The 16,987-nt window shown below is 42.6% G+C and overlaps 1 protein-coding gene across 6 annotated transcripts in view; it reads left to right on the plus strand.

Moving 5' to 3' along the window:
* The window catches only part of SPATS2L (spermatogenesis associated serine rich 2 like), a 171,330-nt gene that overhangs the window by 141,212 nt on the left and 13,131 nt on the right, over window positions 1-16,987 (plus strand). For all 6 annotated transcript variants that reach the window (XM_059928425.1, XM_059928424.1, XM_059928423.1 and 3 more), the window contains one exon: window positions 14,102-14,160. In XM_059928425.1, coding sequence (XP_059784408.1) covers window positions 14,102-14,160 — 59 coding nt within the window. The remainder of the gene's footprint in view (window positions 1-14,101; window positions 14,161-16,987) is intronic.

Here is a 16,987-nt window from a genome sequence, read left to right on the forward strand (position 1 = left end):
ATGATCTGGTCCAAGGTATCGGTAAGGCTGAGAAAGCCTGGGTGCGAGGAAAGGGAGAGGAAGATTGCACAGCCCCTTCTGCATGGTCTGCTGTAGCTCGTGAGCAGAGGATGAAGAGTCCTCCCTTTGCAACACACCTGAGTGCCTCTCTGCCCCTCCCCCAGCCGCCCTCCTACGCACCACTGCAGACCCGAGGGGGGAGATTTCCTTTACATGCCCAGATCAGGTACGTACCTCAGAACACAGCCATAGTGTCTTCTCTTTTCACATCAGTGCAGTCGCAAGATATTTTTTCCCATACCTCCTGAAACATAAACCTTCTAGCTACACATTTTAAAGGTCAAATTACATTTTTGTTTCCTTAAGACCAGCAAAAACAATTACACTGAAGTGTAGAAAATTGAGGGCTTTGCTTCTTTGTCTATTTTTCATTATGGAATTCAAGTCAGTCCTTAGGAGAAAATGGAAAAATTAAGAACTGAAGGCTGTAGCTGGTGACAGGCCATCACTTTCCTTCACCATTCTGTCTCTACCTGAGTCTTTTTTCTCATTTTGCAATAAAACCAGGTATCACAGTGGGGACTGGGATTAGGTTGAAGATCTGAGGCACGTGAAGATAAATACAGAGGGGAATTGTTCCATTAAGTGTCTCTTTGGGGGATTATTATTTTCCTCGGGCTTTAGTCAAGCAGCAGTATTACTTGGTGTTCCTGGCTATACATGGTATATATCCACCTACTCTGATGCCAGTGACATCTTCAGGTGCGCCTGCCCTTGTGCTATTTAAATTGAATGACAACAGAAGGTTTTTGTTTTTGTTTCTGTTTTTGATTTTGTTTTGGCCGTACTGTGCCACTTGCAGGATCTTAGTTCCCCGACCAGAGATAGAACCCGGGCCCCCTGCAGTGGAAGTGTGGAGTCCTAACCACTGGACCGCCAGGGAGTTCCCAACAGAAGGTCTTTTTGCAATCTTATGGGGCCGTAGTGGTTGGGCAAATACTTGTTGACCATTGAATTACCCTCTCATAATTAGGAGAATATTGAAATTATGACGGTCTACTCTGATAGGTAAGTACCGGGAATATATTCATTAGGCAAAACAGGTCCTAGAATCAGATCTGTGTCACAGAGTAGATGCTGTGAAAACAAGCAAACTGGGTTTTTGAGTTCAGTCATGTGTGTGTAGGGTGTGGGTGTAAGCGTGAGTGATGAGTTGAGCCTCCTTTGTAAAACCACGTGGCTGAAACAGTAAGCATTCTGAGCATGCCCACGAGCATCGAGTGTCTGGAGCAGTGTGTTGGCCAGTAATAAAGTGATGCTTTTCTCTGTGCCATTCAACAAGGGATGTGTACCACGGGATTACCAGTAGGAGAGCTGATGTTAGGAACCTTTGCAGCCACTTAGTATTGTCATGTGATAACTTCACCAGGACTTCGGTTCCCTATTACATTATCAACAACGTGTTAAATGATTGCTAGATTTTGCCAGGTCCTTAGCCTATACACGAGACGCAGGCAAAATCAAGAGTTTAGCGTTACACTTTTTTATGGTTTTTAAAAGAAATTTAATACAAGGTCTCTACGTCCTTCTGCTCTGGAAAGGAATACATACTTCCCATTGATCAAAACCTATTGCAAACAGAACTTTCTGACTAATCTCTTTTCTTCTCAACAGATGGTTTTTCTAAGTGCCCACCTGCTAGTGACTTGTACTGTACAGTAGAAATTAAACAAACCCATTCCTTCTCCCAACACCCAGTATTGGAGATTATCCCAGAATATTAAAAGAACACACATTATTGAGATGAACGTATACCTGCAAAGGATATCAAGAGACAATAATAGAAGAGGCTAATAAATATATTTATGCCTCAAGAGAGCCATATGTATGGGTTTTGGTCCCTGTCCTAGCTGACAAACTGCCCAAAATGGCTCTTTTTCCTTACTCTGCGCCAGTCCAATAAACAGAAATCAGCTCCAGGACCCATTCTGAAATCATGAAAAGGGTAAATACCTTATGCCAGGGAGGAACTCAAGGTCCCTGTGACTCTGGGTCTATGGCAAGTCCCCATGGTACAGGGCATTTCAAATCTTGCCTTGTTTGTGACTATGTGTCATTCTAAATAAGGGTAACTCGCTCTTTGGAGGTGAAAGCTTCTCTTTTCCTATTTTCTTTCCTCCCCAAGGTTTTTCTCTGCATTAGATGTTTCCCCAGGGCCACTGCAAGGACCTAGTGAATCAGTCGACATGAAGGAAGAGCAGGCTGATAAATACAGAAAGTACAGAACTGGCCTTTTTAGTTTGGTGTAGTCCCCAGGAAACTAGCATAAATAGCGCCTTGTATTAATATCTTTTCTGAGCTCCATGTGTGATTACCTCTATACGTCACGTCAGTGGTACACTTAGCGTTGGGAGACAGCTTTCCTTCACTGTAGCCTTCTTGCAGAGTAATAAACCCACAAGAAGAGCTGGAGGATAAGAAGTTGATTCTGATTTCAGCTTGACATCTGAAAAGATTTCTGAATCTTTTCAGCAAATGAAGGCTACCTGTCAAACCAGCTTTGTAACATGCTCCTGAATAGGAATTGTTAGTTTTCGTCATAGAACAGAAATATAAAAAGGAATTAACCAAATTGTTCTAACTATACAATCCCAGAAGGAAAGTATGTATCATTTGTGTGTGTGTGTTTTGAATTTACAGTATAATCCATTTTCACTGAGAAAATAAGACAAATTTGTTCCTATATATCAGTAGAAATATAAATACATTATAGTTTGAGAAGTAGAATATCCTAGATCACAATTTCAGAATGGATCTTGGAGCTTATTTCTATTTATTAGATTAGTGCAGTGTGAGATTCTGTAGTCTCTTAGAGTGAGACCAAGGAGAAATTTTGGACAATTTGTCAGCTAGGACAGAAACAAAGTGTACAAAAACTGTACCTGAGGCCAATATAATAGAATAGCCAATTCCCTATATGTATGTTACACTATCCTTCCAGTGACTGTGACCTTTGATTCTTAGTAGGCCATATTCAGACAAAAGTGACATTTTCCAAGGTTTATTAACAACATAATTAGGAGGCATGGGGTGTAGATTTAGACAGAATAGGGTTTAAATCTCATCTCTGCGTATTCTAGCTCTGAATATGGTTGAGTTTCTTAGCTTCTACTCAGCTACAAAACAGGTGTACTATTGTCACTTTCTAGGGGTTTTGTGAAGATTCATGGACAAGATATGCACTTCTCAGATTATTCTAGAAAATCTCTTGCCTGACCCATGATAGAAGTTCAATCTAGGCTGGTTCTCTTCTCTTCCAGATAAGCATTTAGTAAATGTCTTTCCCTCTCTACCAAGACACTGGGAGGAAGTTAATCTGTTCCACCTTTCTGTTTATTTAGTTATGCAGTAGATGCCAGCTGTAAGATATGGATATTTCATCACAACTTTTTACTGTTTACTGCCTGATGAAGAGAGAAGTAAGGCAAAGGGACCCCTGATTCTGAATGGCCACAGTTGTCACCACATCAGCCCTCTTTCCCCTTTCCTGTCTTGCCATGCCTTCTCTCTACCTTCCCTTCCCCTCTCTTCATTCATCCACCCAATAGAGCCCTGGGGCTAGTGGGTGAAGACAGAAACAAGTGTGTAATGCACGATGGCAAATACTGCAATGGAGCTGGGCGTGGAGGAGGGGAAATCAACACTGGCTGGCTGGTTAGGGAAGGGTCCACCGCAGAGGTGACATTTGAGCTGGTCTTTGAAGGGAGACTAGGAATTTGTCAGCCTGAGACAGGAGAAAGGATTCCATGCAGAAGAAACAACACAAGGAACCAGAAATAAGACAGACCACAGCGTGCTCTAGGAGGAGTGCATTCCCTGGGTCTTATTCCATCAATAAATGAATTTTGAGCACATCCCTCTCAAACCAGAAAACTTATTTATAAATCATATATGTGTGCTATGGTTAATCTGTGTACTAAAGATTAGGAAAGTCTACTTTTTAGAATAAAAAGTAAGTACATGGGACTTCCCTGGTGGTCCAGTGATTTAAGACTCCACGCTCCCAATGCAGGGGGCACGGGTTCGATCCCTGGTCGGGGAACTAAGATCCCCCATGCCGCGTGGCACAGCCAAAAGAAAAAAAAAAGTAAGTACGTACAGTTTACTGTTTTCTTTGTTCCCCCCATTTGGGAAGCCACTGGCTAGGTCAGGTCCTAAAGAGGAGGGGTAGCAAGTGAGCCTGGAGATGCTGGCTGATGAGAGCCTTTTGGCCCAAACCAAGAAGTCCACATTCTCTCCCCTCCCCTCTTCACAGGAGAGCTAAGGAATTCAGGAGACCCCAGGATGCCAGAGCAGTGGAGGCTAGGCCTGGCTGCCTTGGGTTGGAAGTGGGCCGGCATTTCTATGACTTTTTGTGCCACATCAGTCTTCTCTAGTTTCTGTTCCTAAGTTAACTCAGGTTCAGTCACGATGATGGCTTCTGCATAGACGCCCCCCATCACCCAAAATTGGAGGGAAAGGCAACAGTGTTCAGAGTGGTTGTCTCTATTTTGGGTATGAAACAAAGAGAGATTTTGCCTTGTTTTATTTTGAAATTTGTTTTATTTTATCCTGATTTCTACATTTCCCAGTTTTTTTAATGAGGTAAATGGAGAAGAATGTTACTTCCTTCATTGGTACCCTTGTGCTATAAGACAGTCAATACCCACAGGTAGAAGTTTGCTTTCTTTTCCGTATATGTAGTTTGGTGGTTTTTTATTTTTTTAAAAAGGAGATGGTGGTAAGTCATATCACTTTTATAGCTATAGAAACTGAAATACAGGTAAGTTACTTTCCCTGAATAGTGATCTCCATGGAAAGAAACAAAACTAAAAAGTAATCAGCAAAAATAAGAAATTACATTATTAAGCAAAATATATGTAAAATTCTAAATAGAGGTATACAAGGAATACAGATTTTTCAGGTGAACATGTGATGTTGTGGGATTTGTAGAATTTGCAGGATTTTGTAACTGTGATGTCATTTTTTAAATTCCAAGAAGAAAAAGGATTCACTGTCTGTGTTTGTTTGTTTTTTCAATTAACTGTGTCGTCTGTGAGGAAATCCAGGATTTTACAAGTGTTGGGAGTTAGTCCTTATGCTACATTTGTTCGTGTCTCATTCCAGAAACACACCTCGGACAGTGTGATGACATATTCATTAACTGTAATTTAAATCATTGTCGAATTCCAATATAAAATGTGCAGACTAAGAGATATTAACATTAACAAGTTATATTACCTCTGATTAAAGAAATAGAGAGAAAATGGGCTCAACCTGATTGGCAAATTGAGTGCACTTGCCACATTCACTGGCAGCCAGAGGGGTGTAACTCTGCTGTATATGTTAACAGTGATTCATGCTTAGAGACGCTCTGTTACCCTGAGAGTCATGATTACTAGGCAGCTTCAAAGAGTTGTGTCCCAACCCCAGCTGACAGGCTGTAGACATGTATGTTGGGTTTTATATGTTTATCACGTAACGCTATGGAATTCAAGAAATCTTTAGATCAATTTGTCAATCACTGCTGCATTCAGAAAAAGAATTCCAATTATAAGAAGAACGCAAGTTGTTGTGAAACCGAAATGCAAAAGTGTACAGAGTAGAAGGTAACGGACCCAGGAATCCCAACAAAAAACATAAATAAATGAGCATAGCCAGCTACTTGATAACGAGCCTGAGGTAAATTGGCAAGTGGAGTTGGGTAGGAGAGAGATTTCTGGGGTAGACTCGGGAGGACGTGATCACGTGGGAAGTGAAGGAAGAGGAGTCGTGGAAACTGGTGGGTAGTGAGAGCAGTAACCAGCAGACAGGCGTAGGAGTGGGGACGGGATGGACGTGCGGGGGAGGAAGAATATTTTCCCTCTGCCCTTCTGGGTTCTTGGCTGAGACCCTGTAATAAAAGACAGGTTAACAAGAGAGAAACAAACAGAAGTTGATTAACATGTACGCCTCATGTACACATGGGAGAGACCCAGGGAAAATGAAGAACTCCCCAAGGTGGCCTGGAACTCAGGATTAAATACCATCTTCATAGGGAAAGGGGAGAGGGGGTGTAGGCCTCTGAGGGGAGAGTAAATGACTTTTAGGAAAGATGAATGGGTCCTTAGAAGAACAGGTGGAGGTATGATAGCTTGTGACAGAGTCGGCTGAGTGTGGTGCCCATTCTCTAGTCTCCCCTCCTGTGACGAAAGTCAACATCCTCCCTGGTTGGTGAAACTTCTGGAGAAGGAATTTATGACAACTGAGTTCCTTTTAGACAATCTGTCTTTAAGCAGAAAAGGGGAGTTCGGAGAAAGCCTGTCCCTGCATTTGCTGTTTTTCACGTGCCCACAGCTCACAATGATCAATATACCAAAGTGCCATATTTGGGGTGGCGTATTCTGCTAGTCTTCAGGGAGCAGAACAGAGAAAGGAGGAACGGGGCATTGACAGCCATGCAAGAGCATGGGCGCCATTTGTAGGCACCTGTCGTGTTAGGGCTGCCCGTCCTTCTGACCCTAAGAACAGAGAACCAGACACAGTCTTGATGTATTTGTGCCCGTCATGCCAGGGACACCTTTGTTGACAGCAACAATAGTTGAGAAATGGGTGGGCCGAAACCCCTGACTAGTTTTGCCCTGGGCCCAAGAATTCCTGGTAATACTTGGGAGATTGGACTAGAAATGGTACCCATGGTAACAGTAGAGTACACCCTAAGTATATAAAGGGAGTTTTTCTACCCTCCACCTGGTGGGCACAGTCCTCTCAGCCAGGGCAAGGGATGTAGATGCCTAAACTCCTGGGCAGTACCGGTGGCCTCTTCCTTCAGTACCCGCTCCCAGCTCAGGATCCACATAGCGGCCCCTGGGTGCGACTAGGCTGCCGGGCGTTCAGCTGGCGTTCCTCCCATGGTCACAGTTCTTAGTCCTGATGCAGTAGTAAGGAGCAGAGCCCTCAGTGGGGGGAAATGTTTGTACATTACCCTCTCTCTTTAGTGAAAGAAATAGAAATTCTTTAAACAGGAAGTCTGGCTTTATGGCTTATCACTCATTCGCATGCTTTTTTTTTTTAATTTTTTTAATTTTTGGCTGTGTTGGGTCTTCGTTGCTGTGCGCAGGCTTTCTCTAGTTGCAACGAGTGGGGGCTACTCTTTGTTGCGGTGCGCAGGCTTCTCATTGCGGTGGCTTCTCTTGTTGCAGAGCACGGGCTCTAGGCATGCAGGCTTCAGTAGTTGTGGCTCGCAGGCTCAGTAGTTGTGGCTCCCGGGCTCTAGAGCGCAGGCTCCGTAGTTGTGGCGCACGGGCTTAGTTGCTCTGCGGCATGTGGGTGGCGCATGGGCTTAGTTGCTCTGCGGCATGTGGGATCTTCCCGGACCAGGGCTCGAACCCGTGTCCCCTGCATTGGCAGGCGGCTTCTTAACCACTGCGCCACCAGGGAAGCCCTCATTCGCATGCTTTAAGCTGTTTGTTACAGGCCAGGAGGGGTGAAACATCCCCTTGGCATTCGGTAGAATCCTTCCTCCCCAGCCATCTCCACATTCTCTTTCTCTCTAATGGGCCGGCGGTCTGGAGGCTCTGCCCTGTGATCGTCCTGCCAGCAAGCGCGGGGCTCTGTCTGTTTCCTGAGGCTTTCCACCTGCTTTGTTCTGCTTGGCAGCCGAGGAGTTAAGGAAGCTCCGCACCGAAGCACTTCGTCCACCAGAAGGTCCTGAAGCAAAATCGTCTGGGATCAGATAGTCGCAGGCCGTTTCTCTCACTATGGCCTCCCTGAGGCCAGCTCAGGAAGATGAAATGTAGCCTAGTTTTAACTCTCTAACGTCTGACTCTGGCTGCTGTTGCAGATTGATCTCGTTCAGCTCCTATTGAAATCCTACTTTCATTGCTCAGTATCCGCCAGAAGCTTCTGCTCTCCAGCTTCTCACCCACTGACAGTCCTGTGGCCGCTCCCCATCACGGCATCTTTATTTATGAAGCACACCAGACTCGACGTGGCTCCTTCGAGCTGCCAAATGAAGCCATTTTGTCTCTCAGTGTCTTGTCTCCACATTTAAAGAAGAGTCTTTCACAGAGCAGAAAATGATAAATCTATTCCTGCTAAAGTGCCTTTCTGATTCTTTTTATTATTGTTATTATTAGTCCTCTATAGAAAGGAATCAAGACAGTGGAAACATTTTTATAAAATGACACTTTATCTCTGTGATTAACAATATAATAAACCGTAAAGGCTCTGCCATGGTCATCTCCCTCTCCTTACACCTTATTGCTTTAATAATAAAAGCTTTTTTATGGCAAGAGAATAAAATTTTACTATCCAGGCAGTTTAGATAAAATGAAAAGATGTGTTTTTGGAAGGATAAAGGGCACATCTGAAACATGTGAGGTCAGCATGGGTTTTATGTGAGCTCAGTTTATGTAGAACACGTTTGATGTGTCTTCAGTCTGTTGCCCTCCTGAGGACTTTATCCAGCCATTTAGAGAACTTTCAGTGGTCAGCGAAAAGCCGATTAAAGAGTTCTGTGTTTCTATCAAGTACAGAGGATCACCCTTGAAAAGCAAAAATGCCCCAAACCTGAATTGCAGATGATTAGTGGGGGAAAGTACAAATTTCAGTAATTTATTACCATCCCAATTTGCAAACAGAATCGTTAACTACGTGTCTTGATTCTGAGCCAAACCCTGTGTGGTTTAGTGAATATCGTTGTACTTTTATTCATAAGCTTATGTCTCAAATGATTAGATTCTGTCAGTGACAAAAGTTATACAAATTTTTGCATAAAGATGATTTATATGCAAGCACTACAGTTTACCAATTAAGGAGTTTCATTATTGTTATGCCACAGAAAAATAAATATGCTGTCTTCCCTTCCATTCATCACTGTCAAGCAGTTTTTGTCGAGCAGCCCACCATAGTTGAAGAGTGTAACGTTGAACAGAAGTTTTCTAAAACTCTGTCAGAGCTTCTCTGAAGAAGGGATGATTAAGCAGAGACCTGAAGGAAGCCTCAAAGTGAAGGAGATGAAGAAAGGCAGGGCTGGGGAGGAGAGCTGCCCTCTAGCAGTGGGAAGGGCATGTGCCAAGGCCCTGTGGTGAGGGGGAATTAGAGCTCATACCTCCTGGGGTGTTGGGAAACTTCAGTGAGATCATTCCAGTGAGGCACTGGTGCTCTCCCTGATGGCCTCGCACAGTAAGCACTCAGGAGATGTTAGTTATGAGCAGCTCTCATTTTGAGGCTGTCTACACAGTGCTATCTCAAAAGCCCGCATGTGACCTTTCTGCTTCTGCAGTAGAAATGGGGACAGTGACACTGCCTGTGATTTTTCTGTGACTCGTCTCCTCCCTCTGTGCCATTCCTCCCTCCTGCCCTCCATATCTGCTAACTCCCTACTGGGTTTTGCCCAGCACCCTCCTCTTTTATCCAGCCTGCAGAGTTGTTCTGCATCAGGCAGCACTTCAGTGCGTATCTCTGTCCTGGGGTCTCTTAAGAAGATTCAGTGGGACTTGTAAATGGCACTGATGAAGTTACTCAGGAAGCTGGGTGTGACCCCCGGCACTGCGGGCATTTAGAAGGTGTGAGACACAGGGAATTCCCTGGCGGTACAGAGGTTAGGACTCTCTGCTCTCACTGCCGAGGGCACATGTTCGATCCTTGGTCAGGGAACTAAGATCTCGCAAGCCACGCGGTGTGGCCCAAAAAGGTGTTAGATGCGGCCTTTCCTCTTGAACCTTTCTTTGGTCTGGCTCTCAGCTTGCTGTGATGCTGGTTCCTCACTGTCTGACAGCCTGCCAGAGGACCGGCCGGCCTCCGCTACTTCATCCTCTTCATCTTCCACATCCTCTTCCCTTAGTATTCCCTTCCACAAGCCTGCTGCCTTGAAAGGAAAAAAAAAAAAAATCCAGCGAAACTCTGAGGTGCACCTTATTGAGATTCTCATGGGAGGTCCTGGGGCACTGCCGCGAGCTAGCACCTTGATGCTGGTTTGCATCCAGTTCATGAGTTCTGAGCAGGGTCCTGACTCAGCAGAGGTCCCTTGGATTGCTTTTATGCATGAGTTTTGAAAGCAATCATACATAGCAGTGCTTGAATTACTAAGATGCTTGAGGACAGTCTTTTGCTGAAATACCCAGAGGAATGGAAGCATGGTTTGATGCCAACTTCAGAGGCCTTTCACATCCTCCAGTGGGCATTAAGCAGATTAACAATTTATTGTGTATAGCCTTCATCCCTCCTGTTGCTAGCCCAGGAGGCCAAAACTAACCATTGTGTGAATATCCACAATGTTTAATGTGTTAGACCTGGGGATACGGATTTCACCCCAAATGTCCATCTTGTAAACTCTCTGGGCACATAATTATATAACAAGTTTAATCAACAAAAATGCACTATAATCTTGTAGCTGGTAAAGAAATGAGCAAAGGCCCCTTCCTACACCATCCTCCTCATCCAGCACACACAGAGGCTGCAGGGTCCGTGGCCTTGTTTGGGGACTGAGGGCGTGGGAACTACATGAGGCTGTCTTGGCACTCTCGCTGCGGTCTGTCCCCTCCTGCCCCCTGAAGTCTAAAGATACCCCATCTTGTATCACGTGCATGTATTTGCTTTGGTTGTGCACCTTGCATGCTCTCAAATCCTGGAGACTCTAATTACAGCCTTCTGGTTGATGGAGGGTGGGGAATCCTAATTTCTTCCTCCTGCCGTCATCATTTTCTTCCCTCTCCATCTGTTTTACACTATTTCCCCAACAAGTTCGGCAGGTCCTCTCACCCTCTTCCTCTCAGCTCACCCAAAAGAATGGAGGCTCCGATGGCAGGAATCTTTTTTTTTTTTTTTTTTTTTTAATCCACAGCTGTATTCCCAGCTCCACCCTCACCTGGCACGTGGCAGGCACTCAGCAAATATTTGTCCAGTGGATGAATGTTTTGTCAGTCTCTCCAGAGACTGGAGTCTTCTAGTGCTCTTCGTGACATATTCTGTACCGTCACCCCACACTTGTGCAACCCGGCTTCACTCCGTTGATTAAGAGAATGGAGCAAGTCTCACCTGACCTGTAGCCCATAAGTCAGCAGAGTCCCAGCCCCTTGGACTCCCGTTTCATGTCCGCTGGAAGTCAAAAGACCTCTCTAAGATTTGTGCCAGTTCAGGGAGGCAGGTGACGCCCAGCATTCTCATGCTCACTCTGCCTTCAGACCGTTGCTCTTCCCATTCCTCAGCCCTGCACTGACCCAGACGTGAAACCCAGCCACTCCCTGTGTGTGTGTGTCTGTGTGCGCACCCACACACATTCAGACCGTCCACACCAAGCGTGGTGAGGGTCTGGACGTCCCAGGCAAGGCTCACATCACACGCCTGACAGCGGACACCTCACAGTAGCATATGTGGTCCTCCCGCTTCTGGAAGCTCCTTTGGTCACCCCACTACTGGTGATTTCTCCCAGCCTCTTCACCCTACACGGCTCCCAGCCTTCTGGCTGACCCTCTCTCTTTTCACCTCCTTTTCTATAGGGAATAAAAATTCAAAACCTTTTCTCAGGCAGAATAGCTTAGCCGTGTTGTTATAATTTGGGCTCCTGACTCCAAATCTCTAGGTTCTCACCTTATCTCCCCACCAGCTTATCCATTAGCCTTGTTTTTCTAAACTAACATAGAACTGCCCTCTCCAATCGCTTGTGGCTACGTTTGTGAACTTGACAGGAAAGCTAAGTATACCTCATAATCACAGGAGCACAAGCCTATTGACTTAACTCAGCGTTTTGTACAATTAATGAATATATGCTGGTTTATGAATAGATGATCTCTGGAAAGAAACGCAAGAAGCTGGTGACAGTGGAGACCTCCAGGGAGGGGGACTGAGTAAACTGGGACAGAGTTTGGATAAAGACTTCCTTCTCGCTGTACACCTTTCTGTATCGTGTATTTCCTGTGTTTAAAACACACTGACATCATATGTGTTTAATGTCAATAAATAAGGTACAATTCTCTTGATGTGCCAGTTACACCAAAGTGGTTATAGCCAGTGACCTAAAGCCACATGCGTCATGGGCAGAGCTGATGTCTCTGCTTGATGGATTAGGCTTCGAGCCCAGTTCTGGAGAACTTGCCGTCCCTTGTTCACGTCAGCTCTTTCCACTAGGATTTCCTGGCTGGAAAGAGCCAAGCTCTTCAGCACATAGTCCTTACTCTCCAAGCGTTTAGGTTACACCATTTGGATGAGGAGGCCCAAACTCCTAGAGATACACCCAGGAGCCACTTCGTACCTTGACAAACACTACAAAATATTTCCTTTTAAGGGGAAATAGATTTTCAACACACTTTAAATTTTAAGAATACATCTGATGGAGAAAAAAATGTACATCTGTTGGAACAATCTGAGTAGTAATAAATAAGGATGTTTTAAGGATAATAATTGCAGTGTATTGAAGCACATTAAATATGAGTTCACAATTAAACTATACAAACAAGCAAAAAAAAAAAATCTCATTGGTTACTTTTGGAGGAACCAACTATCGTTTTGAAAACTGATAAATAAAAAGAGAGAACCAAGCATTTACCCTGCCTATGCAAACTGTACTTTATGATAACCAAATAGTTGATAAAGGAAAATTTCTTTTTATGGAAGTTTTCAGTAAATAAACCAAGGAGTGAGAGAATCTGAATATCCTCATTTCTCAAACCCTCTTGATCTAGGCAGTGATCACCATAGCTGCTAATATCATGAAAAATAGAGATGTTCTTTGTATTTCCTGTACATGTATTTTGAGATGTATAAAGTTGAGTACCTTCAGGTTTAATTTTTTTTCAGGAGGAGTATTTATAAGTGTGTCCTGTCATGTGTCTGCTGATGGAAGTACATAACATAATTTCTCCTGAAATAAAAAACAAATCTGAATTTAATCAAATTTCTGTATCTCATAACAAATTTATAGAAAATATAAAGGAATGGGTTAAATAATACCATGGCCGTGGAGTCGCAAAATTCAGACCTTGGACAACTCTACAGGACCTGGTTTCTTTAACAAAGGAATTGCAAGGGAGGAAAAAGAAGAAAGAGAGATGGGAGGGAATGTATAGATTAAAACAGATTTAAGAGACAGTCAACAAATTGTCACGAACAGACCTTATTTAGATCCTGGTTCAAACAAACTGTTTAAAAAAAATGTATGGGGCAATTAGGAAATTTTGAATATTGAGTAGATATCTGATAACATTAAATTATTGTTCATGTTTTTAGGTATTATAGTAATACTATGGTTATATTCCCCAAAAGTCCTTATCTTTGAGATACTTATATTGAAATACTATGGTTGAAATGAAAATTTTAAAAATCTGGCATCTGTGCTTATTTACACATAAAAATCTGTGAAAGGATACATAAGGGATTTGTGATGATGTGTTGATTCTGGAAGGGGAGCAAGGAGTCAGGATGGGAGAGAAATGAACTTTTGGACAGAAAATTATTACTTTTGCAGGTAATACCTTTTCAAAGGACTAACCAAAAATATATTAAATATAATGGGAAAAAAGTTAACCTTGAAAGGCTTATTTGGGGGAATGAGAAGGCATAGACTCATTATAGAACATGTGGATGGATTGACCCAGAACCATATTTCTCAAAGTGGGTCCTAGGACCCTCTGCATCAGCATTGGGCCCACCTCTCTCCCTCCCAGCCCAAATCTGGGAGAGTGAAGCGCAGAGACATTTGAGAATTACAGGCCTTGATAACCTGGGTGCCACCTTTTAAATACTTATTATATTGTTTTGGAACTTCAAAAATTCATAGGGCAAAAATACTCCCAAATTGAAATTCAAAGCAGTGCAATTCTGAAAGTCTGAAAAGGCTTTTTTTTTTAGATTTGCTGACAATGATTTAATCAGCAGATGTCACTATGTAACACTGAGAGCATCCCTTCCATGTTGCCTCGTTTTTGGAAAGGCAGAGTCTGCTGCTGGCAATGTAACATAGAAATATTTATGGTAATCTTGTATTTTGTTTAATGAAAATAATTTTTCTTTTACTTCCAGTGCTTATTAAAAGTTTATCTTTGATTAAGCATTCTTTGCTTTTGTTTTTGTTTTTTTCCCCCAGCATCATTGACAAAGAAGTTTCATTAATGGCAGAAATGGATAAAGTTAAAGAAGAAGCCAGTAAGTAGACACATGGTTGTTTGATTAGGAGCCTCCCAATCAGAAGTAACCCATAGGTCAGATTGACAATGATATAGATTCTGAGTGGGGTCCAAAAGGATGGAGTAGTAGCACCCACTGAGCGGAGGGCAGAATAGGCATGCAGCAAAGAATAGGTGCCAGTTGAGTTTATTTAAAGTCCAGGGAGAATTTTGTGCCTATAGAGGACTACTTATAGTTAATTGGGTTTAAAATGACATTGAATGTAGTATTAAATTTTAAAACATAAGTTTTTATGCCTTCGCAACTTACAAATCTTGCTATACTACTTATACAATCCTTTTCACTTGTTCTTTCAACTCACTCAAGTTTACCAAATTAAGTTCCCCGAAAAAATGTGTTCTATTTGAAAGTTACTTCAATTCACCTTAACATTTTGAATTACATTTGTAAATTTAATATATCTTATTTTTTTCAAGCACTTCGGATACCTGACAAGGCAAACTCACAAACCTAACCAGCAAAGTATTCCAAGCTCTTAAGCAACTCTTATAAGATTAATAATTCAAACTTAGAGATGTACTAAATGAAGTTCTCTTAAAACACTCCAATTCTGTTTACAAACTCAGCCAAATTCACTAACACCTGCCAACTTAACACCTCAGAAGAAAACCAGTTACGTGTTTGAAATCACAAGTGAGCTTGCGTAATATACAGAATACTCTCTATTTAAATAATGAACACACGCAAACAATCTTGATCATTGCAAAACTTTTTCTGAATTTAACACAAAATATTAGTACTCTGGGTTTGATTTATTTTACTATTTTTATACCTATTTCTAAACGTTTCCACTGCTGTAAAGTTACCCAACAGCCATTAGGATGGATTTGCCATCTCACATAGGCTGAGGTTCATGGGTTGGAAATTTCAACTGAGACAAGATTGCTCAGTCAGATTCAACACAAGTGTACATGCTGATCCCTCTTTTATTTTTAAATTCATTTGCTATGTTACTGGGAGCCCTAAGACCTTTTTTTTTTTTCTTTTTTTTTTCCCTAAGAGCATATTTTTCAGCTGGGATTTAGTTTTACAATCCGTATCTCCTAGGTATTTTAAGTTCTTCATCCTTACCCAAATCTTATCTCATAAGTTGGATAAATGGCAGTCTGCACCCCCAGCCAGGTTTCAGCTAAATTCCTTTACTTTTGACTTCAGTGCTTTCCTTTTTATCGGTGAAGGATCAGACCAGATTCTTCATTCTTTTAATATTGTTCTTGCCTGGCCCTTGGCCATAAATTCAGTAGTTATTTTGTGGAAAATAGCTATCATTATTTTTGTTAGACAATTTTTCCAAATAATTTTAAACAATGTTTTAGAATCTAAAATACAGCAGGTTTTATTAAATAAAACTAAATGTGATCCAGGGTTAAGCTGTGGAATATTTAGATGGTTAACACAATCCCTTTGACTGTGAAATTATTTTATTTTATTGAAATTTGTTGATTTCTTCAGTAGCAGTAGATTACCCCATGACTTGGGATCTTCCCTGTTTCTCAGGTACAGCTTATTTTCCCTTTTCAGTTTCATATCCTAATGATAAAAATGTAACAGCCAACACAAACACAAATGTTTCTTTAGCACCAAATAGAAAGTTACTAGCACATCACTTTCTCAGAGGTTAACAGAGGGCCTCAGATATCAAATGCTCATTCTTCCTTCTTGGGACAGTAGTATTCAGTCCCAAGACCTGTGGAATTTGGGCATCTCTGGAGAGCATCCCCATTTTTAAAACTCATTCAATCCGTAAACATTGACTGTGTGCTTCCTTATGTGCTAAGCACTGGCAGAGAGAGGGACAAACCAGCAAACAGATAAATCTGGGACCTGCACTCATGGAGCTTTCAGGCTAGCTGAAACGGCTAGCTTGGTTGACAGGGTTCCCCTAACTTCAGGAATTGGTCCTGGTTTAGAACTGCCCAGTGCCCTGGGGAAACCAATTTGCTTACCTTGGAGGTGAACAGAAATGAAATCAGATCCAGGTTCCATCCATTTACTGGCTGTGTGACATTGAACTATTTTGTGAATTTCTCAAAGTCAGGTTCCTAATCAGAAAAGAGGGCATAAGAAGAGTGTCTATATCAAATAGTTATTAGCACAGTGCCTGACATGGTGTGTATAAAAAGGGAAAAGCTCATCTTAGTAGAGAGGTTAGTCCAACCCCTCAGAAAACAGAGGTCAGAGGGGTTATGCAGCCTCTCTCAGGTGACACACCTATGTCAACCATAAGTCTTCTCCATCGATAGAAAGAACCATTGAATTTCTCCCCACAAAGTGCTGAACTGTCTTTACAACCACCATTTTGAGCTTCCTTATCTATGGTCTCAATAGTATTTTCCACGTTTTCCATTTCCTGCACATGATATAAACCATATATCCCCAATTATAACATAAGCTCCTATATCCCTCATGGCACCTAACACAAAGCTGAGAAGATTGTGGGTACTTCACTGTATTTCTTAAAAGAATTACTGTAATTAATTCAGTATCTACAGGCTGTGGGATCCAATATTAGTGAACGTGAACGTAATTGCAACAAGAGGGAGGTATATTCTAGATAAATATATCTCACTTTAATAATAGTATTTGTGGGCTTCCCTGGTGGTGCAGTGGTTAAGAATCCACCTGCCAATGCAGGGGGACATGGGTTCAAGCCCTGGTCTGGGAAGATCCCACCTGCCGCGGAGCAACTAGGTCTGTGCGCCACGACTACTGAGCCTGCGCTCTAGAGCCCGGGAGCCACAACTACTGAAGCCCACACACCTAGAGCCCGTGCTCCACAACGAGA

Source organism: Balaenoptera ricei, chromosome 7 (assembly GCF_028023285.1).
Source record: "Balaenoptera ricei isolate mBalRic1 chromosome 7, mBalRic1.hap2, whole genome shotgun sequence".
NCBI lineage: Eukaryota > Metazoa > Chordata > Mammalia > Artiodactyla > Balaenopteridae > Balaenoptera > Balaenoptera ricei.